The 20627-nt window shown below is 45.1% G+C and overlaps 1 protein-coding gene across 1 annotated transcript in view; it reads left to right on the forward strand.

Annotated features, from left to right (window-relative positions):
* Window positions 1–20627, forward strand: part of FLII (FLII actin remodeling protein) — a 56208-nt gene that overhangs the window by 29220 nt on the left and 6361 nt on the right. Inside the window, exons 14-25 of the mRNA XM_081169383.1 lie at window positions 931–1110; window positions 2515–2597; window positions 3841–3915; window positions 6521–6604; window positions 8432–8603; window positions 10763–10867; window positions 13083–13274; window positions 13956–14144; window positions 15857–15996; window positions 16470–16725; window positions 17283–17437; window positions 19511–19571. Coding sequence (XP_081025509.1) covers window positions 931–1110; window positions 2515–2597; window positions 3841–3915; window positions 6521–6604; window positions 8432–8603; window positions 10763–10867; window positions 13083–13274; window positions 13956–14144; window positions 15857–15996; window positions 16470–16725; window positions 17283–17437; window positions 19511–19571 — 1692 coding nt within the window. The remainder of the gene's footprint in view (window positions 1–930; window positions 1111–2514; window positions 2598–3840; window positions 3916–6520; window positions 6605–8431; window positions 8604–10762; window positions 10868–13082; window positions 13275–13955; window positions 14145–15856; window positions 15997–16469; window positions 16726–17282; window positions 17438–19510; window positions 19572–20627) is intronic.

The following is a 20627-nucleotide window of genomic DNA, read 5'->3' on the forward strand; positions in this document are numbered from 1 at the left end:
GGAAAGAGGCGGACCTTGAGGTATTGCAGTCCTGAGCCTTAAACTGTCACGGGTTCCCCTAAACCTGGGAACTGTAGTTTGCTAAGGGGGCTGAGAGTTGTTAGGGGGTGCCCTCATAATAGGAGTCTCTTAACGACTCTCAGCACACTTAACTATAGCTCCCAGAATTCACTGGGGGAAGCAATGGCTGTTTAAAGTGGCATTCTAGTGTTTTAAGCGTGTATTGTGAAGGTGGCCATGATCTCCCAAGGATAAGGAACCTGTGACCTTTCAGATGTTGTCAGGACTACATAATAATAATAATATATAACAATTTGTTATTTCTACCCCACCGATCTGGCTGGGTTTCCCCAGCCACTCTGGGCGGCTTCCAACCAAAGATTAAAAATATGTTAAAACATCAGTCATTAAAAACTTCCCTGAACAGGGCTGCCTTCAGATGTCTTCTAAAAGTCAGATAGTTGTTTATTTCCTTGACATCTGATGGGAGGGCGTTCCACAGGGCAGGCACCACCACCGAGAAGACCCTCTGCCTGGTTCCCTGTAAGCTCACTTCTCACAGTGATGGAACCGCCAGAAGGCCCTCGGAGCTGGACTTCAGGGTCCAGGTTGAACGATGGAGGTGGAGACGCTCCTTCAGGTATACTGGGCCGAGGTCAGCACCAACACTTTGAATTGTGCTCGGAAACATACAGCTCCCATAATCCCATACCTTTGGCCTTGCTGGCTGGGGCTGGTGGGAGTTTGAGTCTGACAACATCTGGAGGTCCATGGATGCCCTGCCCTTGCCACAGGAGTAGACAAAAGTTGAACTGGTCCTGGTTTGATGCCACCATACGCAGGTCCCTAACCCAAAGCGACCTTGAGGGCAGGGAGGGTTCCTTTCCAAGCTTGCCCGTTGGTCCAGCTGCAAACATCGCTTCTCCCCAGACTTTCCTAGACGATAACGGCTCATTGAACTGGGAGATCTACTACTGGATTGGCCAGGAAGCCACGCTTGACAAGAAAGCCTGCTCTGCCATCCATGCGGTCAACCTGCGCAACTATCTGGGCGCCGAATGCCGCAGCATCCGGGAGGAGATGGGAGACGAGAGCGACGAGTTCAGCCAGGTAAGCTCCTTCCTCTGCAGGTTGCTGGCTATATCTATCTTTCCCCTTTCGGACGGTTTTTTTTTATTTTTTTGGGCAATTGTTTTTATTGATTTTCATTTACCGTATTTTTTGCTCTATAAGACTCACTTTTTCCCTCCTAAAAAGTAAGGGGGAATGTGTGTGCATCTTATGGAGTGAATGCAGGCTGCGCAGCTATCCCAGAAGCCAGAACAGCAAGAGGGATTGCTGCTTTCACTGCGCAGAGATCCCTCTTGCTGTTCTGGCTTCTGGGATTCAGAATATTTTTTTTCTTGTTTTCCTCCTCCAAAAACTAGGTACGTCTTATGGTCTGGTGCGTCTTATAGAGCGAAAAATACGGCATGTTTATGCATTCTTACAATATTAGTAGCCTAAAACTCTCAGAATGACCACTTCCCTCTACCCCTCTTCTGGTTTTCTTGTTTCCACACTATAATATTTACACATTGATTTATATCAGCATACTGTTCATATTTGATTGCTGTTAGCCGCCCTGAGCCCAGCTTCGGCTGGGGGGGGCGGGATATAAATAAAATTTATTATTATTATTATCTATGCACAGTTCTTTCTATAATCTCATATAGAATGCTCCAACAATTATAAGTTTTAAGGTTTATCTCAAGCCTGCCAGTGTTCTTATATGTTATCAGTGTTTCTCAAGGTAAGTTATAAATTTCTTCCAGTCTTTTTGGAACGTCTGGTCATCCCGCTCACGAATTCGTCCCATCAGCCTGGCTAATTCTGTGTACTCTACCATCTTTGTTTGCCATTCCTCAATACAAAAAAATCACAGCTGAGTCCTCTTTATTACTGTGCTTGGCTTTCTTCAAGTTGGGCTGTGTCTAAAATTTGCCATTTAGGTTTTCAAACCTTTTTTGTAAACTCAGTTTTAGAAACTGTACCTTTGAGTCCTCAATCCTTTATTACTGCGCTTTGCTTCACCTAGGTCGAGCTAGGATTATAATACTTCAGAATTTTTGGGAGTTTTATCCCCTTTCTTTGAATTTGGTCATTTAAGGTTTATGATTTCTCTATTTCTTTCTGAGGAAACTGAATGGTTCAGTGAAACGAGGTTTGTAGCCGGCATCCCGTTAAGGCTTTGTTCAGTTCTAGGTTTTTCTAATTTTTCCCTTAAACTTTTTGATTTTTATTATTTAGTTTATTTCTATAAGATAATATTTCTAATCGATTACTTCTCGTTTCAAGGATTTTCACGGTATTTCATTTGTTTTGTGTAATTCCTCAATAGTCGGCAGATCTTGATGTTTCCATCCTTGAGCTATCAAAACTCTGGCCACCATTGTCTCATACAGAAATAGTTTTTCATCTTCTTTTGGTATCTCATCCAAATGTTAAAAAAATAACTTTCGTGGCTGTTGGCAGGTCTTTGATCACGAGATCTCCTACATTGAAGGTGGGACGGCCAGTGGCTTTTATACAGTGGAAGACACACACTATGTCACCAGGTAAGAAATGATGATAATGGTCCCCTTTTGATACTTCTTCTTTTTAAAAAATTTCTATCCAAGGCACAACACCCAAATCTTACAGTGGTGCCTCGCAAGACGAAAAGAATCCGTTCTGTGATTCTCTTCGTCTAGCGGTTTTTTTGTCTTGCGAAGCAAGCCCATTGAAGGATTAGCCTATTAGCGGCTTTTAGCGGCTTTTAGCGGCTTTTAATCTGCTGATCGGATCAGCTGATAAGCGGCTTAGCGGCTTAGAAAAAGGAGGGGGGAGGGGAAAAAACCAGCAGGAACTCGCAAGACATTGTCGTCATGCGAAGCAAGCGCATAGGAAATTCGTTTTGCGAAGCACCTCCAAAACGGAAAACTCTTTCGTCTAGTGAGTTTTCCGTCTTGCGAGGCATTCGTCTTGCAGGGCACCACTGTATTTTGCTTTTGTGTGAAGAAAGGGTGCTTCTGAGCCCATACAGAGTCCTTTTCTTTTTCTGCTAGCCCCAGAGCATTTGGGATTACTGGGTGCAACTTTCAGGTCAAAGGTTGTCCCTTCTGAATGGGCCTCAATCCGCTGCCTCTCCAAAGACTCACTTGTAATTTAGGGGATCCAGATTTATTTATTTTTTTGGAAGATGCTCCTACTTATGACTCCTGGCTGTTCTCCTTGTTCCCCTCTTGTTTCTTAATTGTGGGGGGGCTAACACTAGTAAATTTCTAATTTTTCATTTGATTATTCTGCCTAGAGGCAGATGGAAGGGAACATTGGGCCATAGCAGTAATTTTGGATTGGGGTTGATTCAGCAGTACAAAAAACTGATTTGGCCAGAGAACAGGAGATTGGCAGGAATGTCTCAAGTTCTGACAGCAGGATAATAAATAATGTGGGGTGCAGGAAAGATTTGTGACTTTGAGATTGTTTTGAATTTGGGGAAAACTGTTTAGCTTGCAATTCCCCTTGGTGGCGCAGTGCCCTGATAAACCAGTCTTCTCTGCCTAGATATTTCTAGTGTAAAAATTATATGACAGAGGGCTCCAAACCGCCAAGTTTTTTAGTCCTGGTACAGCCTCTCTTTATCTAGTGTCAATCCATTTCCTCTTCCGTGCCGGCCGTTTTGAATGTTCTCTTATTTTAAGGAAGTAGGGGAAATCTTCATGAATTGCAAAACTTCCAAGACCTTTGGCCAACAGACCCATTGGTGGATTTAAGTTCCCCCCTGTCATCTAACATTTTCGCCCCCCGATTTCAATGTAGGCTTTACCGCGTTTATGGAAAGAAGAACATAAAGTTGGAACCGGTACCTCTGAAGGCAGCATCACTGGACCCTCGGTAAATATTTAGGGGGATTCTCTTTTGGAAACGGGATCCTCTAAAATCAGCAATTTTGGGGGAAACGAATCCCTAAAATATTATGTATAGCTGAGTTGACATTCTAGGTCATCTGTCTCATAGGAAGTCCTCAATCAATTCATTACATTGGTGGAGTTGTACTTGCAAAGGCATCCATGGATTGGGCTAAGGAATTATTTTCTAAGGTCCACCAATAATTTCTTTTAAAGAATGAGAGAACTTTAACTCTGCATTAGTGTTTGCTATCCATATTTGAGGGAGTAAACCATAATATTAAATGCAAGGAATTGGTTTGTTCTTTATTGATTGTCGCACAGCAATCTGGAGTTCAGAGATGGAAAATTTAGACAATCCCTGCTTGGCTTAGGGATGTTAGGACTGTTGCACTCTCAGATGGGGAAATAGCACAATATAGCTGGCTCCTGCAAGGCAAAGAGGGACCACAGACCTTTTACGCCACCCGGGAAGACTTTATTTCACCCACATCTTGTGATAATGTGGAAGGGCATCTCTCAACAGCAGCATCAGAAATATGGAAAGTGTGAGATGATTTTCAGTTCCCACCTGTGGCTCCTAGAAGCTGTCAGCATGTGACAGCAGCCACACCCTGGGAATGGCTTCGACTGGCCGGCTAAGCCAGGTGAGGGTAGCCGATGGGTCTCAAACTCTCAGTGAGTTAGAGACCTCCTCTGCATGTGAAGATAGACGCTGGTGGATTGAGCAGATGAGACCAAGAGGGGGTCCAATGGCCAAGAAGGAGTTTCTTCATGTGCTGTAGAGGGAAGTGAGGGGCCGATGGGGCTCACCCACCTGGGAGAAGGAAAACTCTGATCCTGAACTCCCACTGCCTTGTGGGATATCTTCGGGAGAAGAAAAGACCCGGGAATAAACCCTAGATGAATCTGGAGTCCCTAGGACAGTTGGATGGCGTCCTGTTCGCCTCCTTCCGGCAAGTCCTGCAGCCAAGCTGGTGCCAAACATTTTGCTCTGCTTTCCTTTGGACCCCATCAGGGAGGCCGAGAGGGGGGATCTTGTCGTCTGAGCAGCCCAGGACCTCCATGCACACTGGCCAGGCTTGCGCCCAGGGCCAGATTTAGACCCTAAGCTACTGACGCTAATGGGCCCCTTTCTATGTCCAGCTGTCCTTTGTCAGCAACAAATTGTCACTGTTTTTTGTGTTAAATATATGCTGTATGGTAATTTATGGACCCAATAGGTATCTAAAGCCATTTGCACATAACAAATAGGAGCCTACACAACACAAAACACTCTTGCTGTTTGTAGGTTTTATTTTATTTGCTTTTTATCTTATATTTTGGAAATTACATCCAGTTGTTTTTTCCCTTTAATTTTTTTTGGTTCCCCCAAGAGAGTGGGGCCCTAAGCTGTAGCTTGTTTAGCTGATACATAAATCTGGCACTGTTTGCGCCCCAGGGAGGTCACTTTGATGCTGCTAATGCAGTGATTTGACTTCACCCCCCAGTGGCAGACTCCATTGTCTCTTGAGACAGACAGATGCTAACGATACATGACGTATGTAGTGCCTCCTGCACTAATTGATAACTGTTTCATTTTATTTCCTGGAAGGAATGTGTTCTGAAATCCTGCAGTGGGGGGGATATGATTTATTAGAAGCCTTTTTCTTAAACTCTAAGGGTTGGAGCCATGGTTCCCAACGTGGGGCACTCCCCCCCCACAGGGGGGCAATTTGATTTTTAGTGGGGGGCAATTCGAGAATGAGTTATTAACAGTGAATGGCCTTTTAGGCTTCCTCCACGTGAATAGGAGTTCACTTTTTGAATAGTAAGAATTATATGTCATTGGAGGCAGGGAGGCATCAGGATTTTAGAGATGATTAGGGGGGGCATGGCCAAAAAAAGGTTGGGAACCACTGGCTTGGAGGATTCTGGGAGTTGTAGTTCCATAAATCCTGGGGGGTTAGAGGAAAGCCCCATCACTGATTTTGAGTGAAGTCTGCAGCAGCTTCTAGCTATTTGGGGAAAAGGCCCCCTTCCGTCTTTTTCTTTTTTAATCCTTTATTTATTTATTAAATTCATATTACACGTTAGTTACCGTACAATTTCAGCACTGTACATAACATATGTTATATTAAATATATGGATTCCCCACATCTAACCCTATACCCTATTCACCATTTACCCAAATACCCATGTGACTTTCCTCACCCACGTGCAAGACGTCCTTCTCGCTACGTTAAAACTCTTATCATTGTGTTCGCATTTATTCATCACATTAATCAGTCCTCTATTCCAGAATCATTGCATTAATGAACTCACTCAGTACTTATCCAAAGATTTCCACTGAAGTAATATTTTGTAATGTATTCTTCAACACGCTTCCATTCCTTTCTTAATTCTTGCTTTGATTGCACTCTAATTGATGCTGTCATCTTGGCTAGTTCAATATATTCGCAAAATTTGATTTGCCACTCTGACATTGAGGGAGTTTCCTTGCTCTTCAATTTTTGGCCACGAGTACTCTTGCAGCCGCTGTTGTGTGTAAAAAGACTCTGACCTTGTCTTTATCTCCAACTTGCCTCTTTCCTGGGACTTTTTTTTTCAAGGTTCGTCTTCCTGTTGGACCACGGCCTCGAGATCTACATCTGGAGGGGGAGCCAGGCCACTCTGAGTGGCACCACCAAAGCCAGGTAATTCCCCAAGCAAGGAGAGGGTTGTGGTTGATGTCAGTAGCTTTGGGCCTTTGGGTGGTGTCTGTTAGGGTGTGAAACCTAAGACGCTGGCAAGTTAGCAATGTCATGTAACTTTAAGTAGTCAAGCTCGTTAAGTTGTTAAGTTGCTCAGTATATAAAGAGTGTTTGTTTTCTCTGCATGGCGTGGGGTGTGAAGCAAAAATGTCCGAAACCTCCGGAGGTGTTTCTGTTATCTTTCTGCAATAAACCTGTCTTTGGAAAGACAGGCTTCCCTGTGTCGTTATTTCTTTGCTGCTGAGACTTTGAAGCTTGTACTGCAACAAGAATCTCTGCACTGGACTTAATTAATGCTCTGCAAAGAGAGCCGTTGCTGATGGCGCAGCGGAAGCGTTTACGGGACCAGTACACAAACTCTCTTAGTGTCTGTGGTAAACTTTATTTGAACTGCCGATGCCATTATCATTTTTTGTTTATTTCATTTATACTTTATTTCCTAAAATTTGTGCACCGTTTCTTCGTAGCGACAAAAACCCTCGAGGCAGTTTGCAAATGAAAACAAAAAAAATCAATCAAAATGAGTAACAACACTTTAAAACATTCAAGAAATTAAAACCAGCAGTAAACTAAAAACAAATTAAAACACATACCAGCATTCCAGACATCTGGCTAGACTTGCCTTTAAAAAAGGGTTTTTAGCAGGTGCCAAAATGTGTACAGTGAAGATGCCTGCCGGATATCAATAGGCAGGGAGTTCTAAAGTGTAGATGCTGCCACACTGTAATAAAAATAAAAAATAAATTTATTACTTATACACCACCCATCTGGATGGGTTTCCCCAGCCACTCTGGGCAGCTTCCAAGAGAATATTAAAAATACGACAAAACATGAAACATTAAAAACTTTCCTAAACAGGGCTGCCTTCAGATGCCTTCTAAAAGTCAGAGTTGTTTATTTCCTTGACATCTGATGGGAGGGCATTCCACAGGGTGGCCGCCACTAGCAAGAAGGCCCTCTGCCTGGTTCCCTGTAACTTCTCACAGTGAGGGAACTGCCAGAAGGCCCTTGGAGCTGGACCTCAGTATCCGAGCTGAACAATGGAGGTGGAGACGCTCCTTCAGATATACTGCGCTGAGGCCATTTAGGGCTTTAAAGGTCAGCACCAACACTTTGAATTGTGCTTGGAAATGTACTGGGAACCAATGTAGGTCTTTCAAAACCGGTATTATGTGGTCTTGGCAGCCGCTCCCAGTCACCAGTCTAGCTGCCGCGTTCTGAATTAGTTGCAGTTTCCAGGTCACCTTCAAAGGTAGCCCCACAAAGAGCGCATATAAGATTGATTTCATACAAATAGATATTGTGCAGCAGCTGCAACCGTGCCAGCGGTCAAGTGGGCATGTCAGGGGTTAATGTCATCTCGCATGCAAACTGCCCCCAAGTTGTTTAAGGGCTCCATAGACAAATAATACATGGATTTTCACTCCTGATTTGCTTGCCATGAATTGTGCTTCCTGGAAACTGGTTATTTGCCATTTTTATATCCTGGCCACCTTGAGGTTATTATTACCTGTGCGAATAAGAATCTGTTTTTAAATTTTGATTCCAGGTGTTTTGAAGCATTCGGTGGTTCAGATGTATTGTTTTGCTGCTTCGCCGTTCGACACCCTGGACTCTTTTGGGAGGGAAGGGGTGGAAATGTATTAAGTAAATGAGAAACCGAACACTAATTGGAGCTGAACCCTTGTTACAATGCAAATCTGTTCCTCTGAGCTCCTTTTTGTCTTTCCCTGAATCAGTCTTCCGCTCCGTTCTTCTCCCCCCTCTTAGGCTTTTCGCAGAGAAGATCAATAAGAACGAGAGGAAGGGGAAGGCAGAGATCCTGACCGTCAGTCAGACGCAGGAGGCGCCCGAGTTTTGGGAGGTCCTGGGGGGGCAGCCGGATGAGATCAAGCCCAACGTCCCAGATGACTTCAAGCCTCCCAGACCTAAACTCTACAAGGTGAGTTGGTGCAGACACCTGTCACACCCAGGGTGGATAAAAATCAATGATTTTTTTCAGATTTTTGTTTTATTTAAAATGGATTTTATTTTTCATTTAGATTTTTAAAATAAAATGCTTTTGGAGGAAAAATCTTTGTAAATATAGTTTTCTATTTAAGTTACATTATGGTCCAGACTCCAAAGGCTATTCATCAGGAAATAAAGATTTTTTTTCAGTTTTTCACGTGTGCTAAAGCTCAGTCTCAGTTTTTTATTTTTATTTTATTTTTTATGAAATTTTTTATTAAGTTTTAACAATGCACAATATAAAAGGAAAAATACAAAGACAAAGACAAGAGAAATATAAAAACACCACATACATATTACAAAGTACAACAACACAAACATTAAACACAAAATTACAAAAATGCATACATTAAAAAACTAATAGTAAAAAAGAAAAAGCACATATAGAAAAAACACAAAAATTCCTTCTTTCTTGATTTTATATCTTAAATTCACATATTTTCCTGACTTCCTCACATCCCCCGTTCTTGTATCCCTTTTAAAAGTTGATTCAGCAAATTCATAGCCCTTAGTTTATCTATTGTTAGTTTAATCTTAAATTTTATCTTGTTGCTAGAACCCTCACAGTTCATTTCAATGTCCTCAACATTCAAAAATTTTACAATGTTTCTGCAAATAGATTTTAAATTTCCCCCAATCTTCTTCCACTTGCTCTTCTCCTTGGTCTCGAATTCTGCCAGTCATCTCCGCCATCTCCATGTAATCAATTAGTTGCGTCTGCCAGTCTTCCACGGTGGGTAGATCTTCTGTCTTCCAATGTTTTGCTATAAGAATTATTGCTGCTGCTGTAGCGTACATAAAGAAAGTTCTATCCTTCTTTAACACCGATTGGTCAACTATGCCCAGGAGGAAAGCCTCTGCTTTCTCTCAGTTTTTTATTTTAAATTGTTTAACCGCATCAGTTAGCAAACATGGATACATACGCTATAATGTTATTGTTTTAGTTAAATAAAACGCTCAAATGATTATTTTTCTCCTTCCAGTAAAATACAGCAGAAAAGTTGTCCAAATATAAACAGTTAACTTATTAAAAACCTGACAATAATTTCATAGTTATCTGTCTCTGTATTTCTAATAGTACAGACATACCTCGGGTTGAATGTGCTTCAGGTTGAGCGCTTTTGGGTTGCGCTCCATGGCAACCCAGAAGTAATGGAGCGTGTTACTTCCGAGTTTCGCCGCTCGCGCATGCGCAGACGCTCAAAATGATGTCATGCGCAGAAGGGGCAAAACGCGACCCACAGACGCACCGTTGCGTCTTATGTTCTGTTCAGGATGTGAACAGGGCTCCGGAACAGATCCCATTCGCATCCTGAGGTACCACCGTATAACCAAATCAGTAATTTTTGATATGACTGTAAAAACTACTCTGAAAATTTACTATTCCAGAAATGAAGCCTTCATGTGGTTGTAAATATTAAGATTATACCAGCAAGAATGAGTCTTTCTGTAAAGAAAAAATGATTTAAATAAAGTCGTACTGACTAGTGATTTAAATCGATTTGATTTAAATCAATTCTAGGCTGGTCACACCCAAACACTTATAACAGCTCTCAACACCCATAACAAACTACAGTTCCCAGGATCCTTTGCGGGAAGCCCGGGCTATATAAAGCGGTATGACGCTGCTTTAAAAGTACAGTGGTGTCTCGCAAGACAAAATTAATCCGTTCCGCAAGTCTCTTCGTCTTGCGGTTTTTTCGTCTTGCGAAGCACGGCTATTAGCGGCTTAGCAGCTATTAACGGCTTAGCGGCTATTAACGGCTTAGCGGCTATTAACGGCTTAGCGGCTATTAACGGCTTAGCGGCTTTAAGAAAAAGGAAACAAACTCGCAAGAACTCGCAAGACGCTTTGTCTTGCGAAGCAAGCCCATAGGGAAATTCGTCTTGTGGAACGACTAAAAAAATGGAAAACTCTTTTGTCTTGCGCGTTTTTCGTCTTGTGAGGCATTCGTCTTGAAAGGTACCACTGTATGGGGCAGAAGAGACCCCGGAGCAGGAAAAGGCTTGCCAGGTGGGCTTTTGATTGCTCCCTTCTCCCTGCTAACACCCATTTTCCCTTTTCTCCTTCCTTCTCCTGTTCTCCCACAGGTCGGTTTAGGTTTGGGTTACCTGGAGCTGCCCCAGATCAACTACAAGCTTTCTGTGGAACACAAGAAGAGGCCAAAAGTGGATCTGCTGCCAGAAATGAGACTGGTACGCCACTCTGTGTTTATATATGCCGTATTTTTCGCTCCATAAGACACACCTGACAATAAGAAGCACCTAGTTTTTAGTGGAGGAAAACAAACAAGCAAATATTCTGAATGAAACAGTGGATGTATGATTTTTGTGGTTCATGCTGTGGCCACAGACGTAATTTGACGGTGAGTTTGGGGTAGCCCAATGCAAAAATCCTGAGGAGCCATGTGGATCTGTGCTTTGTAACCATGTTTTTGCACCATTTTGCACCCACGAAACAGTGGATGCGTGTGTGTTTTTTTGGTGCAGGCTGTAGCCATGGACATGCAATGTGATCTGATGTTGAATTTGGGGTGACCCAATGCAAAAATCCTGAGGATCCATGGGCTTTTACCTCCCCCCTCCTAGGCAGCCTCCTTTATCTCTAGCGTCCCTTATCTCCCTCCCAGTCGCTTGCCGATCAGCTGCTTCCTTTCAACACTCCCTTCCCTCTTGTTTGCCTTAGTGTCTTTTCCTTAGCTGGAGCAGTTTTTTTGCTCCTCTTTTTCTTCTAATTTCTCTCCTTATTGCTTTAGTCTTCCTGTTTCCCCCCTTTGCAAGTTTGCTGTCTTTACCTCCCCACTCCCAGGCAGCCTCCTCTATTGCTAGCATCCCTTATCTCCCTCCCGATCGCTTGCCAATCAGCGGCTTTGTTTCAACACCCACTTCCCTCTTTCTTTAAAAAAAAAAAGCATGATCTGCTTTTCGCCCCTGGGCAATTCGCCTCCAGGGACCACGCATTCACTCCATAAGACGCACAGACATTTCCCCTTACTTTTTAGGAAGAAAAAAATGCATTTTATGGAGCAAAAAATACGGTAGAGAGAGAGAGAGTTGTAGAATTGGATGGGATCCAACCCCACTAGAATGCAGGGATGGGATGGGGAGAGGGAACAGAGCGGGAAGCTCTACTCTCTCCCAGGAACACAACTGCATCAGGGGACCTATTTATTTTTATTTATTTATTTCATTTCTATCCCACCATTTCCCCCCCAAGCAGCTTCACAGTTCTCCCCCATCTCCTTTAATCCCCACAGCAACCCTGTGAGATAGGTTAGGCTGAGAAGCAGTGACTGGCTTCCAAGGTCACCCAGTGAGCTTCATGGCCGAGTCAGGATTTGAACCCTGGTCTCCCAGGTCCTAGTCCAACACTCTAACCACTACACAGCCTCAGTCCTGTATACCTGAAGGAGCGTCTCCACCCCCGTCATTCAGCCCGGACACTGAGGTCAAGCTCCAAGCGCTTTCTGGTCGTTCCCTCACTGCGAGAAGTGAGGTTACAGGGAACCAGGCACAGGGCCTTTTCGGTAGTGGCGCCCGCCCTGTGGAATACCCTCCGTTCAGATGACAAGGAAATAAACAACAATCTGACATTAAGACAATATCTGCAGGCAGCCCGTATCAAGAAGTTTTTAATGTTTGATGTTTTATTATGTTTGTATATATTTAAGTGTGTTTTAAGTGCATTATACAGGGACGTGGGTGGTGCTGTGGTCTAAACCACTGAGCCTAGGGCTTGCCGATCAGAAGGTTGGCAGTTCGAATCCCCGCAGTGGGGTGAGCTCCCGTTGCTCAGTCCCAGCTCCTGCCAACCTAGCAGTTCAAAAGCAAGTAGATAAACAGGTACCGTTCCGGCAGGAAGGTAAACGGTGTTTCCGTGCGCTGCTCTGGTTTTGCCAGAAGTGGCTTACGCATGCTGGCCACATGACCCGGAAAAACTGTCTGCAGACAAACGCTGGCTCCCTCGGCCTGTAAAGTGAGATGAGCGCCACAACCCCAGAGTCGTCTGTGACTGGACTTAACTGTCAGGGGTCCTTTACCTTTACCTAAGTGCATTATACAAATGTGGCACTAGATGGTGCTGATGAGCTAATGGCAAATTCCATATCTATTTTACAACTTTATTTTAAAAATGGTTTTCACATCGTTTTTTGTATCTGTGTTGATTCAGCCATAGTTACTTATGTCTTAGACATAAGGGAGGGCAGTTATTAGGGAGGGCACCACTACTGAGAAGGCCCTCGGCTTACGGCAGCTGCTTTGAATTGGTGGCAGCGCATTTCCAAATAACTGCTGTTCCGACGGGCCCTTTGGGCAACTCTGGCACCAGGCCTTGAGGAGCTGCCGAAACGGATCTTGGCAGCCGAGCAGGGTGAATCGAAATCCTTCCTTCTTGTGTCCCCTCCCACAGCTTCAAAGTCTTCTGGACACCAAGTCGGTCTACATCCTGGACTGCTGGTCTGACGTTTTCATCTGGATCGGCCGGAAGTCTCCTCGCCTGGTGCGCGCCGCTGCCCTCAAGTTGGGCCAGGAGCTCTGCAGCATGTTGCATCGCCCCAAACACGCCATGGTGACCCGCAACCTGGAGGGCACTGAGTGCCAGGTAGGTGGGTGGACAGGTATTTATTTACAGTGGAACCTCGGGTTGCGAACGTGATCCGTGCGGGAGGCACGTTCGCAACCCGCAGCGCCGCGTCTGTGTACGCGCGTGACTCGACTCAGCGCTTCTGCACATGCGCAAAGCGCAATTGCTGAAGCCCGTTCCGGTACTTCTGGGTTTCGGTGTGTCCATAACCTGAAAACGCGTAACCCGAGGCGTCTGTAACCTGAGGTACCAGTGTATTCATTTTTAAAAAACCCACATTTGTTGTTGTTGTTTAGTCGTTTAGTGGTGTCTGACTCTTTGTGACCCCATGGACCAGCACATGCCAGGCACTCCTGTCTTCCACTGCCTCCCTCAGTTTGGTCAAACTCATGCTGGTAGCTTCGAGAACACTGTCCAACCATCTCGTCCTCTGTTGTCCCCTTCTCCTTGTGCCCTCCATCTTTCCCAACATCAGGGTCTTTTCCAGGGAGTCTTCTCTTCTCATGAGGTGGCCAAAGTCTTGGAGCCTCAGCTTCAGGATCTGTCCTTCCAGTGAGCACTCAGGGCTGATTTCCTTAAGAATGGAGAGGTTTGATCTTCTTGCAGTCCATGGGACTCTCAAGAGTCTCCTCCAGCACCATAATTCAAAAGCATCAATTCTTTGGTGATGTCTGTCCTTTTTTGCCCCCCACCCCCCAGGTCTTCAAGTCCAAATTCAAGAACTGGGATGACGTGCTGAAGGTGGATTACACCCGCAACGCAGAGTCGGTCAAGCAGGCAGACGGCCTTTCAGGAAAAGTGCAGAAAGACTCCGAGAAGAAAGACCAGATGAAGGCTGACCTGACAGCCCTCTTCCTGCCGCGCCAGCCCCCCATGCCGCTAAGCGAGGTAGGTCTCTGACGGAGCGGGTGGCTGGGCCGAGATTCTCCTCTGCAGGGTCACCTCACGTGAAGCGGAGGCGGTCTAAAATCTGCCCTACTGCTTCCTGCCCCAGTCGTCGTCCGACCCCAAACTCTTTGTATTCAAACCAAGGAGAAAATTCCTACGCGGAATTCTGTAATTTTAAGGCTCCGCCAGTGAGCCCCTACACCCCCCCCCGGAGGTCTGTGAAATTCAAAGCGTTGGTGCAGACCTTGGAAGCCCTAAAAGGCCTCAGTCCTGTGTACCTGAAGGAGCATCTCCAGCCCCATCGTTCAGCCCTGTCTGTGGGTCTCAAAGCCTCCTTTCCCCCCATTTTGGAGAGGGGAGGTTATGGTTTTGTCTTGTTCTTGTTTTTATTAGGAATTTTGGGTTTTCATCTTGTATTTGTGAGATTTAACGTCCAGCACACCTCCGCTGCAACTCAGTGCTTCTCCCGGCGTCTAGCAGAGTATAGCGATCAGCGGAGTAGCCTGTGTTGAGGAATCTCACCCATGCAGAAAAACACTACGTACACAGCTTCTTTCTAATCTAAGAAGCGTTTATTTACAGCAGAGAAATATACCGTATTTTTCGCCCTATAAGACACACTTTTTCCCCTCCAAAAATGAAGGGGAAATGTGTGTGCGTCCTATGGGGAGAATGCAGGCTTTCGCTAAAGCCTGGAGAGTGAGGGGGGTCGGTGCGCACCGACCCCTCTCGCTCTTCAGGCTTCAGGAAGCTCTCCGCTAGCTGTGGGAGACCCAGCTCTCCCACGGCTAGCGGAGACCTTGCCAGCACCCAGAAGCTTGGGGCGTGCTGAGCTCCGCACGCCCCAAGCTTCGGGATTAGCGCAGCGCACCTGGGGGGGAAATAAATTTTTTTTCCCTTTATTTCCCCCCAAAAAAACTAGGTGCGTCCTATGGGCCGGTGCGTCTTATGGGGCGAAAAATACGGTATCAGCAGTCCGGGAGACTGCTTTCCCACAGTATTTTTATGCTGTGAACCACACTGAGATCTTCAGATGAAGGGGGGGGTGTCTATTATTATTAACCGTATTTTTCGCTCCATAAGACACATCTGCCCATAAGACAGTTTTTTAAAAAAGGAAAACAGGGGGGGAAATACTCTGAATCAAATGTTGTACTAAACTATTTTAGTAATAAACTACCTGTATATCAGAGTGAGGGGGACAGGAGCTGTATGTTTCTTTAGCGTACGCACTCAAGGAGCGATGAGCGGGGAGGCAGCACACCCCCAGACGGACCCGGCGCAGGAACCCCAGCAGCCTCCTCTCGTGTAAGCGGCTCCTTTCCCTCTTTGCTGCTTCAAAGTGAGTCACGGAGGAGGGAAGGAAGGGGAGCCATAGATCCTCAGCTCGTGCAAGCAGCGGGATCCCGCCGCTGTCCAGAGGCATTCACGCCATAAGACGCACATACACATCCCCTTACTTTTTAGGAGGAATAAATAAATAAATTCCTTCCAGTAGCACCTTAAAGACCAACTAAGTTAGTTCTTGGTATGAGCTTTCGTGTGCATGCACACTTCTTCAGATACACTTTTTAGGAGGAAATAAGTGCGTCTTGCGGAGCGAAAAATACAGTAAGTGATACCTCCTCACTGCTATGTTCAGTCTTCCTCTTAGTTCTGCTGTCAGCCCCCCTGCAGATTAACTCTTTCTTTCTTTCTTTCTTGGGGGGCAGGCAGAGCAGCTCATGGAGGAATGGAACGAAGACCTGGATGGCATGGAGGGCTTTGTCCTGGAAGGCAAGAAGTTCGCCCGCCTACCCGAGGAGGAATTTGGGCATTTCCACACCCAGGATTGCTACGTCTTCCTGTGCCGGTAAGCAGGCCCTTGGTGTCGCTCACCCATCCACCTCCTCAGGCATTGCCTCCCTCTTTATTTCTTTTCTCTGTCCAGTCTGATCCAATGCAGAATCATGGAATTTGTAGAGTTGGAAGGGGCCCCCCAAAGGTCATCTAGTCCAACCCCGAACACTGCAGGATTTGGACCAAATGAGAGTGTTTCCGTTGAGTCTGGAAAACAAGCCTACGGAGCTGACTTAGACTGAACCAGGCCACGGGTCCACCTGGGCCCTCCACACCTCTCAGCCCGGCCCTCGAGGCTCTCCCCAAGCCACGCCCCCTTGACCACACCCCTTCTCGCTAGGCCACACCCCTCGCCGGTCCTGCTTGGCTCCGCCTTTGAGCCCTGCAGTGTAGATGGGGCTTGCGATCCGCACTGAAGCTTCCTCGGGAGGAGGGAGCAAGCTGCCTCCATCGCTGAGCGATTCACTGTGCTTTGCGCCTTCAAAGGTACTGGGTCCCCGTGGAGAGTGAGGAGCAAGAGGAGAAGAAGAAGAAGAAGAAGAGACCCGAAGGGGCTGCCGAGGGAGAGGAGGAGGAAGAGGAGGAGGAGGAGGAGGAAGAAGAAGAGGAGAAGCAGCCCGAGGAAGATTTCCAGTGCGTTGTTTATTTTTGGCAAGGCAGGGAGGCCTCCAACATGGGCTGGCTCACATTCACTTTCAGCCTCCAGAAGAAATTTGAGAACCTTTTCCCTGGGAAGCTGGAGGTGAGCAATTTCGGTGGTACCCGAGGGTCAATTTCCAAAGAAATCCACTGGGAGAACGGTTATGTCCCTGTGGAGACGGCAGTATTGAGTCAGCAGCTCATGTGCTTCTGGCTTGCACTCATTATAAAGAAATGTTAAATTGATTATAAAGCTAATGAAATGTATAAACTTGAAAAGTATAAATAAAAGGGAGGGTACATGGCCGGCTGGAACCCAGAACAAAGGCACTCTGCACTGTGGTTATTTGAGTCAACCACTTAATATAAGAGGAACCGTGGCCATAGATGGTAATGTACTTTACTGTGAATTAGATGAGGGTTTCCCCCCCCCAAAAAAAAACACAGATCATGTTAAAGGGGGAGGGATATACTCGTTCAGCGCATATTGTTGACATGTGGTTTTCAGCCAACCCCCTTAAAAAAAGCTCAACTCTGGGCAATTCCCTCCCATTTCCTTAAGTTTGAGTCCCCAAAAATTGGGGGCGTCTTATACAAGGGGGCGTCTTATACACGGAAACGTGCGGTAATCCTCCTCTGCTCCTTCTTCCATTGTTTCAGGTCGTGCGGATGACACAGCAGCAGGAGAACCCTAAGTTCCTCTCCCACTTCAAGCGGAAATTCATCATCCACAAGGGCAAGAGGAAAGCGAGAGACGATGGGCTTCAACCCAGCCTCTACCACATCCGTACGAACGGCAGCGCCCTCTGCACCCGGTGAGCGGCTCTTGCCTCTGACCCCCATAGGCCCCCGCCTTAGGAGTCTTCCTTTCTGATTTTTTAAATTATTATTATTTATTCATTTTTCTTTTTCATTCATTACATACATCTCAATTTCTTAACATATATTATATATTCCTCCCTCCCTCCCTCCTCTCCAGGTCTTCCCCCAACTTCCGCTTCTGGTTTGTTTTTCTTTTCACTCACTTTGCTATCTCCTAACAGAAAAAGTAGGGACGCGGGTGGCGCTGTGGGTTAAACAACAGAGCCTAGGACTTGCCGATCAGAAGGTCGGCGGTTCGAATCCCCGCGACGGGGAGAGCTCCCGTTGCTTGGTCCCTGCTCCTGCCAACCTAGCTGTTCGAAAGCACGTCAAAATGCAAGTAGATAAATAGGTACTGCTCCGGTGGGAAGGTAAACGGCGTTTCCGTGCGCTGCCTCTGGTTCGCCAGAAGCGGCTTAGTCATGCTGGCCACATGACCCAGAAGCTGTACGCCGGCTCCCTCGGCCAATAAAGCGAGATGAGCGCCGCAACCCCAGAGTCGGCCATGACTGGACTTAACCGTCAGGGGTCCTTTACCTTTTAACAGAAAAAGTTATTAATAACATAAGATCAAGCCTAAATACCTGAAGTAAATACACTAGAATATTTCACTATTTTCTAAACATTTTCTCATACTAATAATGTGAATGTTTATTTAAATCCTGCCATCAAGTCTATTGACTTTCTTTGTTCCTGCAAATATAATATAAATGGTTCCCATTCTTTTTCGAAATTGCTGTTGTCTTTTTCTCTTAATCTATCTGTCATTTTTCTTCCTTTCTGGACCCAGGGGCTTTGCCAGCTTTTAACGCCCGTTCTGGGATACCAAGGCCCTCCCTTAGGAATTGTGGGCCATTTAGCTTTATTTGGGCTGTTATAATTCATTAGTCCTGTTGAAATGAATGGGCATGACTGACCTGGCTCTTGTCATTTCCAGTGCGTCTGCCCTGAGTAAAAAATTAGTCGATTATAATAATAATACTAATTGTGTGCCACCCTTTATCCGAAGATCTCAGGGAGCTTCTCCGGCATAAAAATACGAGATGAAAAGCGCAAAATGCATAATTTGAAACAAGAACAAACCAGTAACTCCCCCCATGTACAGGTGTAACTCGAAAAATTAGAATAACATGGAAAAGTTCGTTTATTTCAGTAATTCAACTTAAAAGGTGAAACTAATATATGAGATTAGTTTCAAGATTCTAATTTTCTGAGATTGTTAATTTGGGGTTTTCATCAGCTGTACGCCATAATCATCACAATGATAACAAATAAAGGCTTGACATATCTTGCTTTGCATGTCATGAGTCTATCTCATATATTAGTTTCACCTTTTAAGTTGAATTACTGAAATAAATGAACTTTTCCACGATACTCTATTTTTCGAATTTCACCTGTATGTGTGGAGAGAGACATAAACACCCACCCTGTAAGGAGAGTTTACACTCATGACAGTCCAGTAGAATCCCTGGGGTTTAGTCCCGTCTGAACAGAGCATGAACAGCGGCTGACTCAAGGCACTCTGAGCAGTTTGCAATGTGAATCTTTAGAGATTATATTACACCCATGACCAAATTATAACGTAGAATCGTCTATAACTGAGTTGGTACCATGGCCAGCTCTCTCTGAGGGACGCTGTCATTGCAAAGAACAACATACGCAGCTGCTTTATGCAGAGTCGGACCATTCTAGTATTGTCTCCTCCAAGCTAGTGTTGTCTACACTGGCTGGCAGCAGCTCTCCTGCCTCTCTCCCTGCCCTAACCCGGAGGTGCTGGGGATTTGAACCTGGGACATTTTGCACGCAAGGCAGGTGCTGTAGCCCACTGAACAGTGGGTCTTCCCACCAGGCTAAACGTACTCTGCATCTTCACTTGTTCCTCAGAGGACGGTTTCCAGCATTCTCACCAACTTCTTGGTTGTTCTTCTCAGAAATGGGCATAGTCACAATGACAGGTGTTAACTTTCACCTTTTCTGTGTTGGCGATTGCGATTGATTACCTTTTTTCCTTCCCCTTTTCTTCCCAGATGTATCCAGATCAACACAGACTCCAGCCTTCTCAACTCCGAGTTTTGTTTTATCCTGAAGGTAACCTCTTTTCAACTCTTGTTCACATTTTAAAGTGGAATTAAACTCCTTATAGGATTTTATACTGCTGCTTTCTCTAATATGGGATAGCTTTAGCATACTCAGGAATCAAAAGTTTTATGTCTCTCTTGTAGGAAATGCAGTGCTTTTTTTCTAAAAAAATATTTAGGGGTCCTCTCATTTTCCTCTCATATTGAAATACTGCCCCTCAATGAGGCCAAACGATTCACAAAATGTTTAGGGGTATGCGTTCCCCGGGGGGGGAGGGGGGGGGAGGAAGCACTGAGGAAATGTATAAACGTCCAGCATTCATAAGGGCTAGCAACTTGTTCTTTAAAATGAATTCATGAAAACGAGGTGCCTGAAAAAATTGAATTTTTGTGACTTTTCTTGCATTTGGCAAGTCACAGAAACTATATTGTGCAACATACTCACTAATCATCTTTTAAAAGGTGCAGTGGAAATTTTGGGGGCCTCTTTTCCTTGCTTCTTGTGAATGGTGATGCACACACTTGCACACAATCCTGGATTGAGGAATATGTCATTCAGAAGTCTACAACCTGGATTTAAGAAATCATTTTGGATAGTATTTAACAGTTCTTCTTTAGAGAACATTCTGTTCAAGAGACCCTTTTCAGAACAGGAAAATCTAATACTGATCTGTCACTGGCCACAACCATAGTTCCAGGTCAACCTTCCGGCAGCTGTGGTATTTTGTTTTTCTATTAACATTCTTGTTAACAGCAATAATGATAATAAAATTGCTTGGTCGCTTTTCCCACAAAACTGACTCAAGGCAACTTACAGAAACAAACACTTGAAAACAAGAGTAAAAACAACCTGAAACGCTCAACTGCAATATGTATAAATGAGTAGATCCAATTCAACCCTCAAAAAATGAACAGGAAATTAAGGTCCCTGCCATGACATCCTTCTATACTTTTGTCCCCCAACACTGATGGTGGGGGGGTTGTGTTGGAAGTTTGGGGGCAGCTTATTGTGAATGGTTAAAACAGAGTCAGAGATCTCTAAATTCCCTGTATTTTGACCTCTTTG

The sequence above is a fragment of the Podarcis bocagei genome, assembly GCF_964188305.1.
Source record: "Podarcis bocagei genome assembly, chromosome: 14".
NCBI classification, from domain to species: Eukaryota; Metazoa; Chordata; class Lepidosauria; order Squamata; family Lacertidae; genus Podarcis; species Podarcis bocagei.